General features: G+C 33.5%; 1 protein-coding gene across 4 annotated transcripts in view; it reads right to left on the reverse strand.

Annotated features, from left to right (window-relative positions):
- ATAD2B (ATPase family AAA domain containing 2B) overlaps positions 1 to 17,401 on the reverse strand; it is a 120,454-nt gene that overhangs the window by 75,523 nt on the left and 27,530 nt on the right. For 3 of the 4 annotated variants that reach the window (XM_065928637.1, XM_065928638.1, XM_065928636.1), the window contains exons 7-12: positions 15,544 to 15,660; positions 12,751 to 12,826; positions 6,069 to 6,167; positions 2,619 to 2,730; positions 2,201 to 2,316; positions 500 to 674 (exon numbers count right to left, since the gene is read on the reverse strand). In XM_065928637.1, the coding sequence (XP_065784709.1) occupies positions 500 to 674; positions 2,201 to 2,316; positions 2,619 to 2,730; positions 6,069 to 6,167; positions 12,751 to 12,826; positions 15,544 to 15,660 (695 nt within the window). Of the gene's footprint in view, positions 1 to 499; positions 675 to 2,200; positions 2,317 to 2,618; positions 2,731 to 6,068; positions 6,168 to 12,750; positions 12,827 to 15,543; positions 15,661 to 17,052; positions 17,095 to 17,401 lie in introns of all 4 variants that reach the window. The other variant, XM_065928639.1, reaches the window with a different exon arrangement.

Below are 17,401 nucleotides of genomic sequence, written 5' to 3' on the forward strand. Positions count from 1 at the left end.
ATAAGTATTAGCAAATGGTATTTTTAAAGTTATACATAAGTAGTAAAGAAAGCCCAAATAATATTCACTTACCTTACTCAGCCTTTTAAAAGCATTCATTTAATACTGAATTCTTCTAGTATATTTGTAACTCATGAAAATAAATAATATACTGCTTTGTGATATTTCTTGCACAGATATTTAACTTTTTATGTTTGTTCTAGTCCCTCAATTAGATTATAATCAATATGTGGTATCTAGGGATCTCAAAAGCACTTAACATGATATTTATTATATGCCAAGTTGCCACCTCAATAAATATTTTGTAAATCATCTTAAATTAGTACTAGTGAAACTGCTACTAAATACCTCTAAGACATACAAATTCCACTTACTGATCCTAAATTTAACACACTGATTGGTAAATATGACTTGTTATGAACAGTTTGTGTAATATTTATAGACCAAGTATATTAAGTATTCTTAAGAAGATATTCTCACATTAGCTGACTTCACTTACCTGATCAAAAAGAAGCCTAAGCTGCCGCTCAGATTCGCCAACCCACTTACTCAGACAATCCGCTCCTTTTCGCATAAAAAAAGCCACCTTTTTGTCTCCCTGACTGCACTCGTTAGCTAATGCTCTGGCGACCAAGGTTTTACCTGTGCCAGGAGGACCATAAAACAAACAGCCTCTAGAGGAATAGAGAGTCAATAAAAGTAAATTAGTGTTACCATTAGCACTAATTATCAATTTAAAAGTACACACCTCCCATATAATTTTGAATTAATGTATATTTATTATTATTAGACACCGACAAAGCTTTTTGTAGTATACAGGTAAAAGTTTCACTTCGCTGAGAGTCCTCAAGGATGTTCTCAAACAATCAAGTTTTGGTATACAAGAAATAGTTCAATCAGGGTAGACAGTAATTTGGCAAAATATTAAAGGCATTAGCCCTGTGACCCAGAAATTTCACATTTTTCACAAAATCATGTAGAAATACTCAAAAGAATGTTATAGACTTTCTTAAAAAATCTAAATGCTATCTATTAATAAAGGACAAATACACCACTACATCTATAAATTAAACACTAATATGATGTCAAAAAGAATAATACACACAATATTTATTAATATGAGGTATCTATATTACAGAGTGAAAAATAAAGTTATATAAGGGCATTATTGAGTAATCTCATTTTATTAAATGTTTAAATGCACACTATACAGGCAAAATCATAAACTTAATATACGCATATATGTATAAAGGAAAGTTGTAAAGAATATAAAAACTGTTCATCTCTAAAGAGGAAGATTACTTTTAGCTTATAACACATTTTGTTTATAACTCCATTTTTTAAAGTTCCTCGTTAATGAGTTTTTTTTAATTTACTATTTTTTAACAGTAACTCAATCTAATGAATATGATCAGCATTGATCATATTCATTGGATCATATCATATAAAAAGTAAATAAATTGCTATTATGATTCATAAGAGCCACTGTAGAATTACAGGCCAACATTTAACTCACTCAAATAGATGACTCTTTAAAAGATTTTCTAAATCCTTAAAAGGATGAATAACAAATTAGAACCAAATCTTTTAAATAAAAAGAGATATTTAGCAGTTTAAATCTATGTGTACATCTTCAGAATATTTTATTCTGCCCAATTTCCTCTGACATGATTTCTCAGCCTTTTTTAATAATTAACTAGCTAACCACCTCATGATCAGACATAATTATAATGATCATAAACTATCAAGTTTACCATTTCAAAAGTACCACATCACTGAGTCAAAGAAACACTTCACTGAAATTGTGCTTTCAAAGACTAAACAACATATAGTGTCAAACTCAATCCTATTAGGAGACCAAATTAAGGAAAATCTAGTTGGGCAATCCACTTGTATATTCAAGGCCTGCATAAAGAATCTCATCCTACGTCTGAGTCCAAAATGCTGAAATATAAACTTCAAGTGCCACAGCTTTTGAGCTCTAAATAATAAACTTTCATTCTTAATTCTCATTGCTACTGCTACTGCTACTGCTAAGTCACTTCAGTCGTGTCCGACCCTTTGCGACCCCATAGATGGCAGCCCACTACATATCAAATAAATATACATGAAATATTTATAAAATATATTTAGATTTATAATTACTAATTGAAATTTGATAAATTAACAGTAACAATAATAAACATCTAGCATTACTAACCTTGGAGGCTGAATTTTAAATTTTTCAAAAATTTCTGGATATAAAAGTGGGAATACTACCATTTCCTTTAGTGCATGAATATGATGACTCAATCCACCTATGCTATCAAACCGCACCTTGGAAAGAAGGGGAAAGTTTAGTATAAAATAATTGTAATTGTATATAGGTTTCTTTTTAACTTATAACGATTGCAAAATACATGTCTTCAGCAGGAACTGAAGCTTAAACATAAAGTTCATATATAAACAGAGTTCAAAAAATTATACTTTAGGGAATCCCCTGGCAGTATGGCAGTTAGGACTCCACGCTTCCTCTGCAGGGAGCACGGATTCAATCCTTGATGGGGGAACTAAGATCCCACAAGCTGTGTGACCAAAAAAAAAAGAGGTATTTCTAGAAAACCATTTACAAAACTTACTGACTTATCAATATTCATTGGATCAACATCAGCCAAGCTTGCACCCACTTTAACACGTTCTCGGAGAATACCACTAGCCAAATCTTCTGCTCTTAAGTTCATAGGCAAACACCTGAAATTCACAAAAATTTAAGTAGCCAGCATTAAAAAGTTACACGTTCTTAATATCATAAACAAGTTTTAAAGCTTTGACACGTTTTTCTAATTTATTTTTTTATTGAAGGATAATTGCTTTACAGAATTTTGTTGTTTTCTGTCAAACCTCAACATCAGTCAGCCATAGGTATACATATATCCCCTCCCTTTTGAACCTCCCTCCCATCTCCCTCCCCATCCCAACACTCTAGGTTGCTACAGAGCCACTGTTTGAGTTCCCTGAGCCATACAGCAAATTCCCATTGGCTATCTGTTTTACATATGGTAATATAAGTTTCCATGTTACTCTTTCCATACCTCTCACCCTCTCCTCTCTCTCCATGTCCATAAATCTATTCTCTATGTCTATTTCTCCACTGCTGCCCTGTAAATAAGTTCTTCAGTACCATTCTTCTAGATTTCATATATATGTGTTACAATATGATATTTATCTTTCTCTTTCTGACTCACTTTACTCTGTATAATAGGTTCTAGGTTCATCCAACTCATCAGAACTGACTCAAATGTGTTTCTTTTTATGGATGAGTAATATTCTACTGTGTATATGCACCACAACTTCTTTATCCATTCACCTGTCAATGGACACCTAGGTTGCTTCCATGTTCTAGCTATTGTAAATAGTGCTGCAATGAACAATGGAATACACATGTCTTTTTCAATTTTGGTTTCCTCAGGGTATATGCCTAGGAGTGGGATTGCTGGGTCATATGGTGGTTTTATTCCTAGTTTTTTAAGGAATCTCCATACCATCTTCCATAGTGGCTGTATCAATTTACATTCCCACCAACAGTGAAAGAGCATTCCTTTTTCTTCACGCTCCCTCCAGCATTTATTGTTTGTAGACTTTTTGATGATAGCTATTCTGACTGGTGTGAGGTGATACCTCATTGTACTTTTGATTTGCTTTCTCTCATAATGAGCAATGTTGAGCATTTTTTCATATGTTTGTTAGCCACCTGTATGTCTTCTTTGGAGAAATGTTTGTTCAGGTCTTTTTCCCACTTTTTGATAAGGTTGTTTGTTTTTCTGGCATTGAGTTGTATGACTGCTTGTATATTTTGGAAATTAATCCTTTGTCAGTTGTTTCATTTGCTATTATTTTCTCCCATTCTGAGGGTTGTCTTTTCACCTTGCTTATAGTTTCCTTTGATGTGCAAAAGCTTTTAAGTTTAATCAGGTCCCACTTTTTAACTTTTGTTTTTATTTCCATTACTCTAGGAGGTGGGTCATAGAGGATCTTGCTTTGATTTATGTCATCAAGTGTTCTGCCTATGTTTTCCTCTAAGGGTTTTATAGTTTCTGGTCTTATATTTAGGTCTTTAATCCACTTTGAGTTTATCTTTGTGTATGTTATTAGGAAGCGTTCTAATTTCATTCTCTTACATGTAGCTGTCCAGTTTTCCCAGCACCATTTATTGAAGAGGTTGTCTTTGCCCCATTACATACTCTTGCCTTCTTTGTCAAAAATAAGGTACCCACAGGTGCATGGGTTTATTTCTGGGCTTTCTATCTCGTTCCATTGGTCTACATTCTATTTTTGTGCCAGTACCATACTGTCTTGATGACTGTAACTTTGTAGTATAATCTGAAGTCAGGAAGGTTGATTCCTCCAGCTCCATTCTTCTTTCTCAAACTGCTTTGGCTATTTGGGGTCTTTTGTGTTTCCATATGAATTGTAAAATTTTTTGCTCTAGTTCTGTGAAAGATGCTATTGGTAATATGATAGGGATCATACTGAATCTGTAGACTGCATTTGGTAGGATAGCCATTTTCACAATATTGATTCTTCCTATCCAGGGACATGGAATATCTCTCCATCTGTTTATGCCATCTGCTTTCACACATTTTTATCTTTCTCCCTTTTCTCATAGCCCAGAAAATGACAAGAGATTTCATATTTTTAACCTACTTTTCCTAAATTATTTTCAATAGATCAGAAATAAATTTATTCCTAAGACAAAGCAATTAAGGTCATGAATCTATTTGTCCAAAGAGTCCAACCTAGTCTAAATAAGAAAACTTAACAAACCTGATATTCTATAAGTATAAAATAAAAATAGACTGTATATACACTATTAATATTATATATGACATTAAATGAACTCAAGTTTTATTACAATATTTAAGTTTATCCTTAGTTATTATGTATGTCAACTCAGAATACATGATTGAAGAAATAAGTTTCCTTCCTTTTAATTCAAGAGAAACCAATTTTAGATCCTGTTTTGAAAATTAAGCCTTACTTTTTGTGTAGCTATCTTAAAATACTTTAGCTACTTAAAATCCTATACAATGTTAATTTAATTATCCCTAAGAAAATACAATCTACTGCCTCTTTTAATATTGCATAAACACCAAAAGATGACATAAATAGCCTCAAAAAAGTATAGGTTCTATAATGAATGTAACTTCACTGATATTTCCTAATCTGAATTTACTTTAAAAACTTCCAAAGTAGGTATCACAATAGTTCAGATTAAAGAGGCATTCCACTCTTTTATTTAAACTTAGATTTTCCTTACATTTTCTTTCTGTCATCCACACAAGGAACTCTTTCTAGCAAACAATCTTACACCAATCCAAACTTGTTTCCAAGACCAGCTAACTGAAAACTTGGTATTTCTACAGTAAATATATAATGCTAATGTATAGAATTGCTTTGCTAAATATAAAATTTCTAAATATAATTTATCTTAAGTATTATACATATAAGCTAGAAAATTAACTTAAATTTTAAAGGATAAATTATAATTGGATACTCTACTAGGCAAAATATTGATTCTCTCCCCCACTGAAAACTCTCAAGATTTTAGTAAGCCATGTAATAATGAATCACTCTAGTTAAGCAAAGATCACCAGAGGCATTCACTAAGCCAAAACTATAGCAAGGTTTCCAACAAAACCCAAGGATTCCTGAAATAATTCTATTTAAAATCAAATCTTACTCTAGAGTGCTATAATCATTTTAAGCATCTAAAATCAGTCTCATTAAATGGATTTGGATTAAAGGAGAGGTACTGAAGAAGAGATGGTCATAGAGGTTGGACTCTTCCCCTGGTTCTATCTTTATCTTTCCACACTGTTTTATTGAGTACTAACACAGTAAGTAATTTATGGGAAGTTTCCTATAGTTAGATTTCTACTCTAAAAATTACTATGTAAAAACCAAGTTAGTGTATTACTCTAATGTGTTGAGTACCACTGTGAGCAAACTACTGGTACAGGCGAGAGTCACAAAGCCTAACTGCTAGTCCTTTTTCCCAGTGTGGGAGGAACAACTAGAAATTTACTGACCGATTTCTGGCTCTTGCCATGCTCTTTGATTTCCTTCTTTCAAATCGTTCTTCATCAGAAGAAGTTGTGTCACTACTGTGAATAGCATGCTTCTTTCTCCTATTTGAACAGAGTAAAATCCTCAAAATCATTACAGCAGCAAAGGACTTTTAAAAAGCACCATTCTGAGCACCATATCTACTGTTAGCTCAGTATAAAATACATACATTCACTCATTCATTTGGCAAATATTTATTAAGATCCTTATACTCATGCAATTTACAACAGAAGGAAATTAAAAAAAACAGGAGAAGGAGGCTATAATTTTTTAAATAGGGTAGTTTAGAAAGACATCAAGCAACAAATTTAATTTGCATCCAAATTTAGGGAACGTCTATCACTGATTGATAAATAACATCAAAATCTTAGAAAAGAAAGCTTATCCTTTTCTCTTATTTTTCCATTTCCCAAACAATCAGAAACAGTATAGACACTAAAGAAAATAATACATTGGTTTATGGGGAGACAAGAGTTTTCACTTTTGACTTAAGATACTTATATCCTTTCCGAATTTCTTATAAAACATACTTTTCAAGAAAAGTTTACAATCATAACTACTATGGCATGAAATTATCAAATTGAAATCCTTGAGGAAAAACAATACCCAATAAATCTAATTATTAAAATAACTGATGACATCTCTAAGATACCTAAAAAATATGGTAGCATACAAAATGGAATCATTGTAAATTTATCTGAAACTCAGAATGGACTTCAAGAATGGTGTACACCCTGTGCATCTCTATTCAACTCCAATTCCCTCAATAGCAAACCCAGATTTTCCCCAGCTCATTAAGACTTTTAACCTGTCTAATATTCCTTCTCTTAATTAATAGGAGTCCTTTCATTTCATCCTGTATCATATTTTAATGCTTTCCAAGACCTTAAGAAGATTGTTTCAATAGTTACCTACTCAGTCTTTGCAATTTTGATTTTACTTTCTCTCTGACTTCTTTCTCTCCTTAAGAAAAAAAATGTCTGTTTCCAAGTTTATTTACGCTATGTGTGTGTGTTGTGAGTCTAATATATAAAAATATAATACATCAACTCTAATGAGGTGATCAGAAGCAACAGTGTACATACTGGGCTAAGGAAATGACTCCAGATCATAACTTGAATTCACAAGAACAAACGAAGAGACCCAGAATAATAAAATAGAAGTTACTATCAAAAAGCTATAAACATACTTGATTACCTTTCTTCTCTCACCTTTTTAAATAAAACAGAATTATAAAAGTAATTCTAATAACATATTACTAAGTTTATAAAATGTATCACAATACCACAAAAAGCAGAATGGACCATAAAAGGAAGAGGCCACATCATACACAAAAGAAAGTCAAAATGGATCAAAGACCTAAATATAGAGCTAAATCTATAAAACTCTTAGAAGAAAACACAGGAATAAATCTTCATGGTCACAGATTTGACAATGGATTTTTAGATATGACATCAAAAACATGAATAATAACAACAAAGATAAATTAGACCTCATCAAAATTAAAGTTCTTTTTGTTTCAAAGAACATCATCAAGAAAGTAAGACAACCCACAAAATAGGATAAAATATTTACAAATCAAATAGCTGATAAGGAATTTGAATCTAGAATATATAAAGAGCCCTTATAAGTCAATTAAAAAAAGACAACAATTTTTAAACAGGCACAGGACATAAAGACAGTTCTCAAAGGAAAGTTTTAAAATGGTCAATAAGCACTTGAAAAGATGTCTCATATCATCAAAAATTATGAGATACACTTTATACTCATTAGGATGACCAGAATCAAAAAGTCAGACAGTATTAAGCTTTGAAGAGAATATGAAAAACTGGATACCCTATACAATGATGGAGAGAATGTAAAATGGTATAGTCACTTTGGAAAACATTCAAGCAGCTCTTAAATGATAAAGCATAAAGTTATCACATGGCCCAGTAATTCTACTCCAAGGGATATACTCAAGAGAAATAAAAACATATGTCCAGGAATTCCTGGCAGGCCAGTGGTTAGGACTCTGAGATTTCACTGCCAAGGATGCAGGCTCAATCCCTGGTCAGGGAACTAAGATCCTACAGGCCATACGGCATAGTCAAAAACAATCACCAAAAAAAAAAAACAAAACAAAACAAAAATCCGCTAAACCTCAATGACAAGATTATTAACAACCATAAACTCTCTAAGATATAAAATATATCTTTCTTAAGCATCAATCTTACAGAGGACATGCTAGAGGCATTCACAATAAAGACTGAAAGTGAAGTCGCTCAGTCGTGTCCGACTCTTTGTGACCCCATGGACTAATGTAACCCACCAGGCTCCTCCGTCCATGGGATTCTCCAGGCAAGAATACTGAAGCAGGTTGCCACTTCCTTCCCCAGGGGACCTTCCCGACCCAGGGATCGAACCCAGGTCTCCCACATTGCAGGCAGACGCTTTAACCTCTGAGCCACCAGGGAAGCCCTCCCAATAAAGAAGTGGGGTACAATTAATATACAGAAATTAACTTTTTGCATATATACAAACACCCATCTGAGAAAAAATATAAGAGTAAAGAAAAAAAAGGACATCTTTTATGTAATATAATATTTATACATTATACATAATTTGATAATAAATGTGGCAACTGTAATCAATGGAGAAAACACAGACTTACTCAATAAATGAGGTTGGAAAACTCATTTTCCACCTGAGAAAAAAGCTGGATCCATACTACAAATCTCACACAAGAATAAAATTCAGATGGATCAAAATTAGAGTAAAATATGAAACATTAAAAATAAACAAATGTGCTATATGCATAACTGATTCACTCTTTGCTATACACCTGAAACTAACACAACATTGTAATCAACTATACTCCAATAAAAATTTTTAAAAAGAAAACCATCAGTATTCTAAATTAAATAAAATAAAAATAAACAAAGGTGAACTTCCTTAACACTTTGGATTTGGGAAGGCTATTCTAACTATGATTCAAAATCTAAAAATATTGTAACTGTTGTTGTTCAGTCCCTCAGTCACGTCCAACTCTTTGCAACCCCGTGGACTGTAGCACACCAGGCTCCTCTAAACAGGGACCCACTGGGTTCCTCTGTCCATGGGATTTCCCCGGCAAGAATATTGGGGTGGGTTGCCATTTCCTTCTCCAGGGCATCTTCCTGATCCAGAGATTGAACCTGCATCTTCTGCTTGGCAAGCAGATTGTTTACCACTGAGTCAACTGGGAAGCCCCTCTAAAAAATCATAGTAGGCTGATAAATTTGACTACATAAAAATAAAAACTTTCTGGTAAAGACAACCAAAAGCAAAGTTAAAACACAAACTAAGAACTGAGAAAAAAGACTGACAATTTGTGACAAAGGACTACTATACTACATAAAGAAAGAACTACTTGTTGTTCAGTCACTCAGTTGTGTCTGGTTTTTTGTGACCCCATGGACGCAGCATACCAGGATTCCCTGTCCTTCAACTCCTGGAGCTTGCTCAAACTCATGTCCATTGAGTCAGTGATGCCATCCATCTATTTCATCCTCTGTCATCCCCTTATCCTCCTGCCTTCAATCTTTCCCAGCATCAGGGTCTTTTCTAATGAATCCGCTCTTCACATCAGGTGGCCAAAGTATTGGAGCTTCAGTTTTAGCATCAGTTCTTCCAATGAATATTCAGGGTTGATCTCCTTTAGGATTGACTGGTTTGATCTCCTTGCAGTCCAAGGGACTCTCAAGAGTCTTCTCCAGCACCACAGTTCAAAAGCATCAATTTTTAGGCATTCAGCCTTCTTCATGTCAGACCCATACGTGACTACTTAATACACCATAGCTTTGACTATAGGGACCTTTTTCAGCAAAGAAATATCTCTGCTTTTTAATACACTGTCTAGGTTTGCCATAGCTTTTCTTCCAAGGAGCAAGGGCCTTGATTTCATGGCTGCAGTCACCATCTGTAGTGATTTTGGAGCCCAAGAAAATAAAGTCTGTCATGGTTTCCATTGTCTCCCCATCTATTTGCCATGAAGCGATGGGACCAGGGGCCATGATCATTGTTTTTTTGGATGTTTAGTCTTAAGCCAGCTTTTTCCCTTTCCTCTCACCTTCATCAAGAAGCTCTTTAGTTCCTCTTCACTTTCTACCATAAGAGTATTGTCATCTGCATATCTGAGGTTACCGAAAGTGACTCCACCTTCTGCTTCATCCAGCTCGGCATTTCACATGATATATTCTGCATATAAGTTAAATTAGCAGGGTGACAATATGCAGCCTTGATGGACTCCTTTCCCAATTTAGAACCAGTCCATTGTTCCATGTCCAGTTCTAACTATTGCTTCTTGACCTGCATACAGGTTTCCCAGGAGGCAGGTAAGGTGAGCTGGTATTCCCATCTCTTGAAAAATTTTCCACAGTTTGTTGTGATCCACACAAAGGCTTTAGGGTAGTCAATGAAGCACGAATAGATGTTTTTCTGGAATTCTCTTGCTTTTTCCATGATCCAATGGATGCTGGCAATCTGATCTCTGGTTCCTCTGCCTTTTCTAAATTCAGCTTGAACACCTGGAAATTCTTAGTTCACGTACTGCTAAAGCCTCACTTGGAGAATTTTGAGCATTACTTTGCTAGTGTGTGAGATGAGTGCAATTGTGTGGTAGCTTGAACATTCTTTGGCATTGCCTTTCTTTGGGACTGGAATGAAAACTGACCTTTTCCAGTCCTGTGGCCACTGTTAAGTCTTCTAAATTTGCTGGTATATCAAGTGCAGCACTTTAACAGCATCTTTTAGGATTTGAAGTAGCTCAGCTTGAATTCCACAACCTCCACTAGCTTTGTTCGTAATGATGCTTCCTAACACCCACTTGACTTCACATTCCAGGATATCACACCATCGTGGTTATCTGGGTCATTAAGGTCTTTTTTGTATAGTTCTGTGTATTCTTGCCACCTCTTCTTAATATCTTCTGTTTCTGTTAGGTCCATAATGTTTCTGTCCTTTATTGTGTCCATCTTTGCATGAAATATTCCCCTGGTATCTCTAATTTCCTTGAAGAGACCTTTAGTCTTTCCCATTCTATTGTTTTACTCTATTTCTTTGCATTGTTCACTTAGGAAGGCTTTCTCATGTCTCCTTGCTATTCTTTGGAACTCTGCGTTCAAATGGATATATCTTTCCTTTTCTCCTTAGCCTTTCACTTCTCTTCTTTTCTCAGCTATTTCTATGGTCTCCTCAGACAGCCATTTTGCCTTTTTGCATTTCTTTTTCTTGGGGATGGTTGTGATCACTGCCTCCTGTACAATGTCACACACCTTTGTCCATAGTTCCTCAGGCACTCTGTCCATCAGATCTAATCCCTCAAATCTATTTGTCACCTCCACTGTATAATCATAAGGGATCTAATTTAGGTCATACCTACTAAAAGAAGATTAAAAGCAAGCAGCTTCACATGGTCATATAATTTTATAAATTAGCAACAGTTTAAAAAAAAAGCAAGAATCTATTATAAAATAGGCAAACTTTACAGACATTTCAGAAAAAAAAGTAAACATCTTTTAAAAATATAGGAAAAAATACTCTTATAAGCGATTCAAAAATAAATCAACATTTCCTTTTCAATTCTCAGACTAGCAAAAATCCAAAAGTTTGAGAATGCATTTTGCTGGCAGAAATACAGAGAAGTAGGAATTTTCATACATTGCAGGGTGGACTGCAAGCTGATTCAACAGCATTGAAGGTCATCAAATTACAATTTCACATTCTCTTTAACAGAGATTCCACTTCTATTAGTATACATGCAAAAGATGATTATGCAAGGGTATGCATTATAAACCATACAATGTAATAGCAAAACAGTGAAAACAACCTGACTCTCAATAAAGAAATAATTTTAAAATTACAGTATAACTATATTAAATACAGTAATGTTATGGAACTATAAATGTGAAATTTTGCTATACTTAAATGAAAAGACAGTGAAAACAAATCCAGTGAAAAAACAAGGTGTAGAACACTGTGCATAGTGTATTTTGGGTAAAAAGAAAGGATAACAATCAATGTATGTATTGGTACATATATATTTATACACACACACACACATATATGTATGAATATATTCTCTAAGGACATACAATCTAATAAAAATGTTTCTATGGGATTCTGAGAGGCTACTGAGACTAGAAAACAGCTTTTAATGTTTATTTATTTCATTTTTGAGCCATGGAGATCTTTTTACTTTTCAGAAAACAAAGTAGAGAAGATAGTCTTTCAAAATCAAAATGCCTCTTTGTATCTAACTAAAAGGGCAAAAGGAAACTAAAAGTAGCAAAGACTAACTGAATCAATACTTTCAATGAAAGTAATGTGAGTCTCCAGACTCAACTTACTAAGACACCTAGAAAGCTGTGTATGTAGCTTTAGGGAACATAATTGTTAAAACAATAATCATTTCTGGCAAACTGAATCAGAAAGATAACAGTCACACATAGGGTAAAAACTATTAGTGACTAATTAAAGAAGATGCTATTTAGTTTTCACTGGCATTATCATTAATGACATTAAAACCTATATCTTCAATGTAATGCATTATACTATGTAGTACTTAAGGAGATATCTAAATGATAGATGGAAATATTTCCTCCTTTAAAAACTAACAAAACATACCTGATATGACTTCTTCTTGCTGGAGATCTGTGAATATCAAAAAGGGTATTTTCCCTCTTTTTTTGATGAGCTGGTACTTAAAAAAAAAAAAGAAAACAGAAATAACTAACAATAAATTGATAAACTGATAGATTAAAGATGCAGAAATTACTTCTATTAATTTTCTGAATAGAAACTGTCTTCAAGTTCTAAATGCTGTCTAGAGGAAGCACAACAAAAATAAATACTTTGTGGTAAACACTATAAGCTGCAAATAAACATTCTAAAAAAAAAAATGTTAAACTAAATCTTTGTGACGTCAGGTTAACCAAAGATTTATTTGACATATCACCAAAAGCCTAATCCATTAAAGTGTTTTGATAAACTGAAATTCATCAAAATTACAAATTCTGCTCTTTGAAAGATAGTATTAAGAGAATTTTTTTCAAGAAGCTACCAACTGAGAAAATATTTGTAAATCACAATGACTGATATCCAGAGTACATAAGGAACTTTAAAAATTTCAATAACAAAAAACCAAACAACTGAATTGAAAAAATGGGCAAAAGATTTGAATACTTCGCCAGAGATAATCTTGGCAAATCAGCAGATAAAAATATGCTAAACATCACTAGTCATTAGCGAAATGTAAACTAAAACTATAATAAAAATGTATTAAAATTAATTTTTAAAAATGACCATACCAAATGTTGACAAGAATATGAAGCAACTGAAACTCATATACTCTTAGTGTTAATTGCTCAGTCGTGCCCGTCTCTTTGCGACCCCATGGACTGTAGCCCACCAGGCTCCTCTGTCCATGGGATTCTCCAGGCAAGAATACTGGAGTGGGTTGCCATGCCCGCCTCCAAAAGATATTCACAACCCAGGGATTGAATCTAGGTCTCTCACATTGCAGGCAGATTCTTTACCATATGAACTACCGCCAAGGGATTCCATACACTGTTAGTGAGAATGTAAACGGTATAATTACTTTGGAACAGTTTGCTAATTCTTAGTAAGTTAAACATATACCTAATTATAAAACCCAGCCTTCTACTTCTAGGTATTTATAAGAAAAATGAAAACATAAGTTCAAACAAAGACTTGCAAACATATGTTCATAACAACTTATGTATTTATAATACTCAGACACCAGAAATACCAACAATCCAAATGTTATCAACAAATGAATGGGTAAACAAATTGTAATATACCCATACAATGGAATGCTACTCAGCAATAAAAAGAAAAATACTACTGTCATAGTCAACAACATGGATGAGTCTTACCGTTAGTCGTGCCGAGTGAAATAAGTCAGACAAAAAAAGAGTATACACTATACATAAAATTTGAGAAAATGTAAATTCATCCATGGTGACAGAAAGCAGGTAAGATAAGTCACTGCCTGAGGGCTGGGAGAAGGAGGCAAAAGAAGGTTGAAATGAAATGAAAGTCGCTCAGTCGTGTCCGACTCCACAGACTATAGTTTATGGAATTCTCCAGGCCAGAATACTGGAGTGGGTAGCCATTCCCTTCTCCAAGGGATCTTCCCAACCCAGGGATCGAATACAGGTCTCCCACATTGCAGGCAGATTCTTTGCCAGCTGAGACACAAGGGTTAGGAGTAGATTATAAACAGGCAGAATGAAATTTGAGGATGGAGAGGTTGATGAAAAATGCTTATTATTTTGAGTGTGGGGACAGTTTCATAAGTAAATCCCTAAGGTATTTCCAACTTGCCAAACTGTACACATGAAACATATGCAATGGCAATGGATTACATATAACTCATATCTCAATAAAGCTTTAAAAAAAAAAACGCTAGAAAAATGGCTCAGAATCTTTTCTCTGTCCTAACATACCTATCCTATTATTATTAGGGGTACCTGTGACAGTGAGTCCTAACTGGAGTAGAGAAATGTCTACATACTTCAGCAAGTTTCTAGTGAGGTAACTTTGATATTTCCAGAGAATCAATCACTGCTTTAGAACATGAGAGTCTGAATAAAATGATCCATTATGCTAAATGAAAGTAGCAAGACACAAAAGGTCACATATAGGCAAATCAATGGAGATAGAAAGTGCCTTAGTGATTGCCAAGGGCTGGGGGCACGGAAGTATAGATAGATGTAATAAAATATTCCAGAATTAAACAGTGGTGATGACTGCACACCCTTGTGAATATACTAAAAACTCATAGATTGTACAGATAAAAAATAAGCAAAGCCTGGAAAAAATGGCAAATTTCATGATATGTGAACTAAATTTCAATATTCTAAAAACTGGAGGAAATCAATCATGATGGAATTTCCCAAGAGCTGGGGAAATAGTCAATAAAATAGAACCTATGCAACTGATTACTTGTCATCAGATTTAAAAGTGTTAGGATAAACTGTTTCCTTCTCAAGACTAAAACAAAACAAACCTAGCTTACTGGCCAAGCTGTCCTTTTGTGACGTTAGCTTAAATTACTTAACCACTTGGAACACAGAGAGGCTTGCCCTAAAGAACTGCTACAAATGAAAGTACTCAATAAACAACAAAGTAATACAAAAGTAGGAGCAGAATTTATTATTAAATTTAGGATTATTTAAATAAAATGTGCATGCACTATGAAATTCTATATTGCAGTTGTATCCACACTCCAACATTCAGTCATGTGTGTGACTAGAAGCAAATGTAAGAAAAGATATATGGAATCTGGAAGAGATTTCATTCTTTTAAATTCAACAACACTAATTTTTTTTAAGGAACAGAGCAGAATAAGCTACTCTACCACAAAAAGGAAAGAAGTTACTTAGAGTCTCTTACCTATTGGAGGTGCTTGGTATCGATCCACTGTTTTTCTTTGTCTCAGATTATATGGCCTATCATTTTCTTCTCCTTCTGCCTCTTCAGCCTCTATATCTCCATCTTCCTCTTGAGATTCTAGTTTCCCACACACAAAAGAAAAAAAAAACTGCTTTAATCCACAAGGATTGGTCTACTCTAAAACTGAATATTTATATCTTATCTTTTACTCTTTCTACACAGGTGACATTTAAAAGTGTCAACATTGTATGATACAGCATAAATCAATGCAATTAAAAATGAAACTAGACAGATGTAAAAGAAAATGCCTTTCCTACAAATATTATAGTTCTCTACTAAATATATCAATATGATCACAATTGAGCTCTTGATTCACCTATGACTTTTCAATCTTTTGTATTATCTTTTTGGACATACAAAGCAATAATAGAATACGATTCAAAACTTTATTACAGCAAACTTCATTCAATGCCCAATTAACCACTGAATACAGTTAGCATTCACATACTACTTGATAGTTCAAAAAAATATGCTTAAAAGATAATTACTAATGTTACACAAGAACAATTTTTGTTGGCAGTGTAGTGGTTTATTAGGCCCACTGATAACAGGTAAACACAGAGTAGTTACATTTTTGGTAGAAAAATTTAGGCAGAGATTGGGAGAGAGTATGAAAGCAGATTTCTAGGGTATTGGTAATAGTTTATTTCTTGACATGAGTGATCAGTTTATAATTTACCTGGCTAAACATTTAAAAAATAAATTACAATGTACATAAATCCTTTATTTTTAAAAAAAACTGATTCTGCTATAGCTATGATGTGACATCTATTTACAGTTTAAAAGTCTGGTGAAACACTACTATATTTAAAATGGACAACCAAAAAGGACTTATTGTACAGCACATGGAACTCTGCTCAACATTATGTGGCAGCCTGGATGGAAGGGGAGTTTGGAGGAGAATGGATACATGTATATGTATGGCTGAGTTCCTTTGCTGTCCACATAAAACTATCACAACATTGTTAAATGGCTATACCTCAATATAAAATTAAAAGTTAAAAAGAAAAGAGAGTCTGGTGAAAATGTGTAAGCTTAGGGTCCTCAAATGCAATGTATGTTATGATTAACTTTTTAACCACAGGAATTATCAATATAACACAATCATATTAAAGCACTGAAAAAAATAAATAAATAAAGCACTGGAAAAAATTTTAAACTGTCAGTGATGCTCAGTGAAACAGGAAACTAAAAATTCAAAGGACTTTACATTTTACTCATGAGAAAATTAGCAAATGCAGTATTACTTAACTAAATAACATATTAAATTACTTGTGCCCAAATAAGTTTCCTGAAAACTTCAAAAAATTACCTTTTGGAAAAAAAAAAAAAAAAAAACTGCATTGTTTACTATGAGAAAAAACTTCTAAACATGGCAAGTCCTCAGGGAAATCTACAAAGGTGTTCAGTTAATAATAAGGCAAAAATCACATTATAAATCTGTCTCACCTATACTGATTTTCTCCAAAGGAAGCAATATAGAGGTTCTAGCTGTAACAACAACAATATTTGCTCAATAAAATACCTTCATTAAAAATATCAACTCTTCAAAACTTACTAATATATTAATTACAGAATTTGAGAAATAAACCCATTCTTATCCATCTAAGTTACATGAATAGTAGGAACTAATAAGATTTCCCAGTGAAAAACAAGTACACAGCATTTTAAATACACCAAATCTTCTAAAAATCCATTTTAACAAAGAAAGTTAACATCTACAGAATTAAACCCTATAAATGTAAATCCTATAGATTATACTAGTCATCAATTTATAATCCTCAGACAATGTGCTTTC

This window comes from Muntiacus reevesi, chromosome 3 (assembly GCF_963930625.1).
Source record: "Muntiacus reevesi chromosome 3, mMunRee1.1, whole genome shotgun sequence".
Taxonomy (NCBI): Eukaryota; Metazoa; Chordata; class Mammalia; order Artiodactyla; family Cervidae; genus Muntiacus; species Muntiacus reevesi.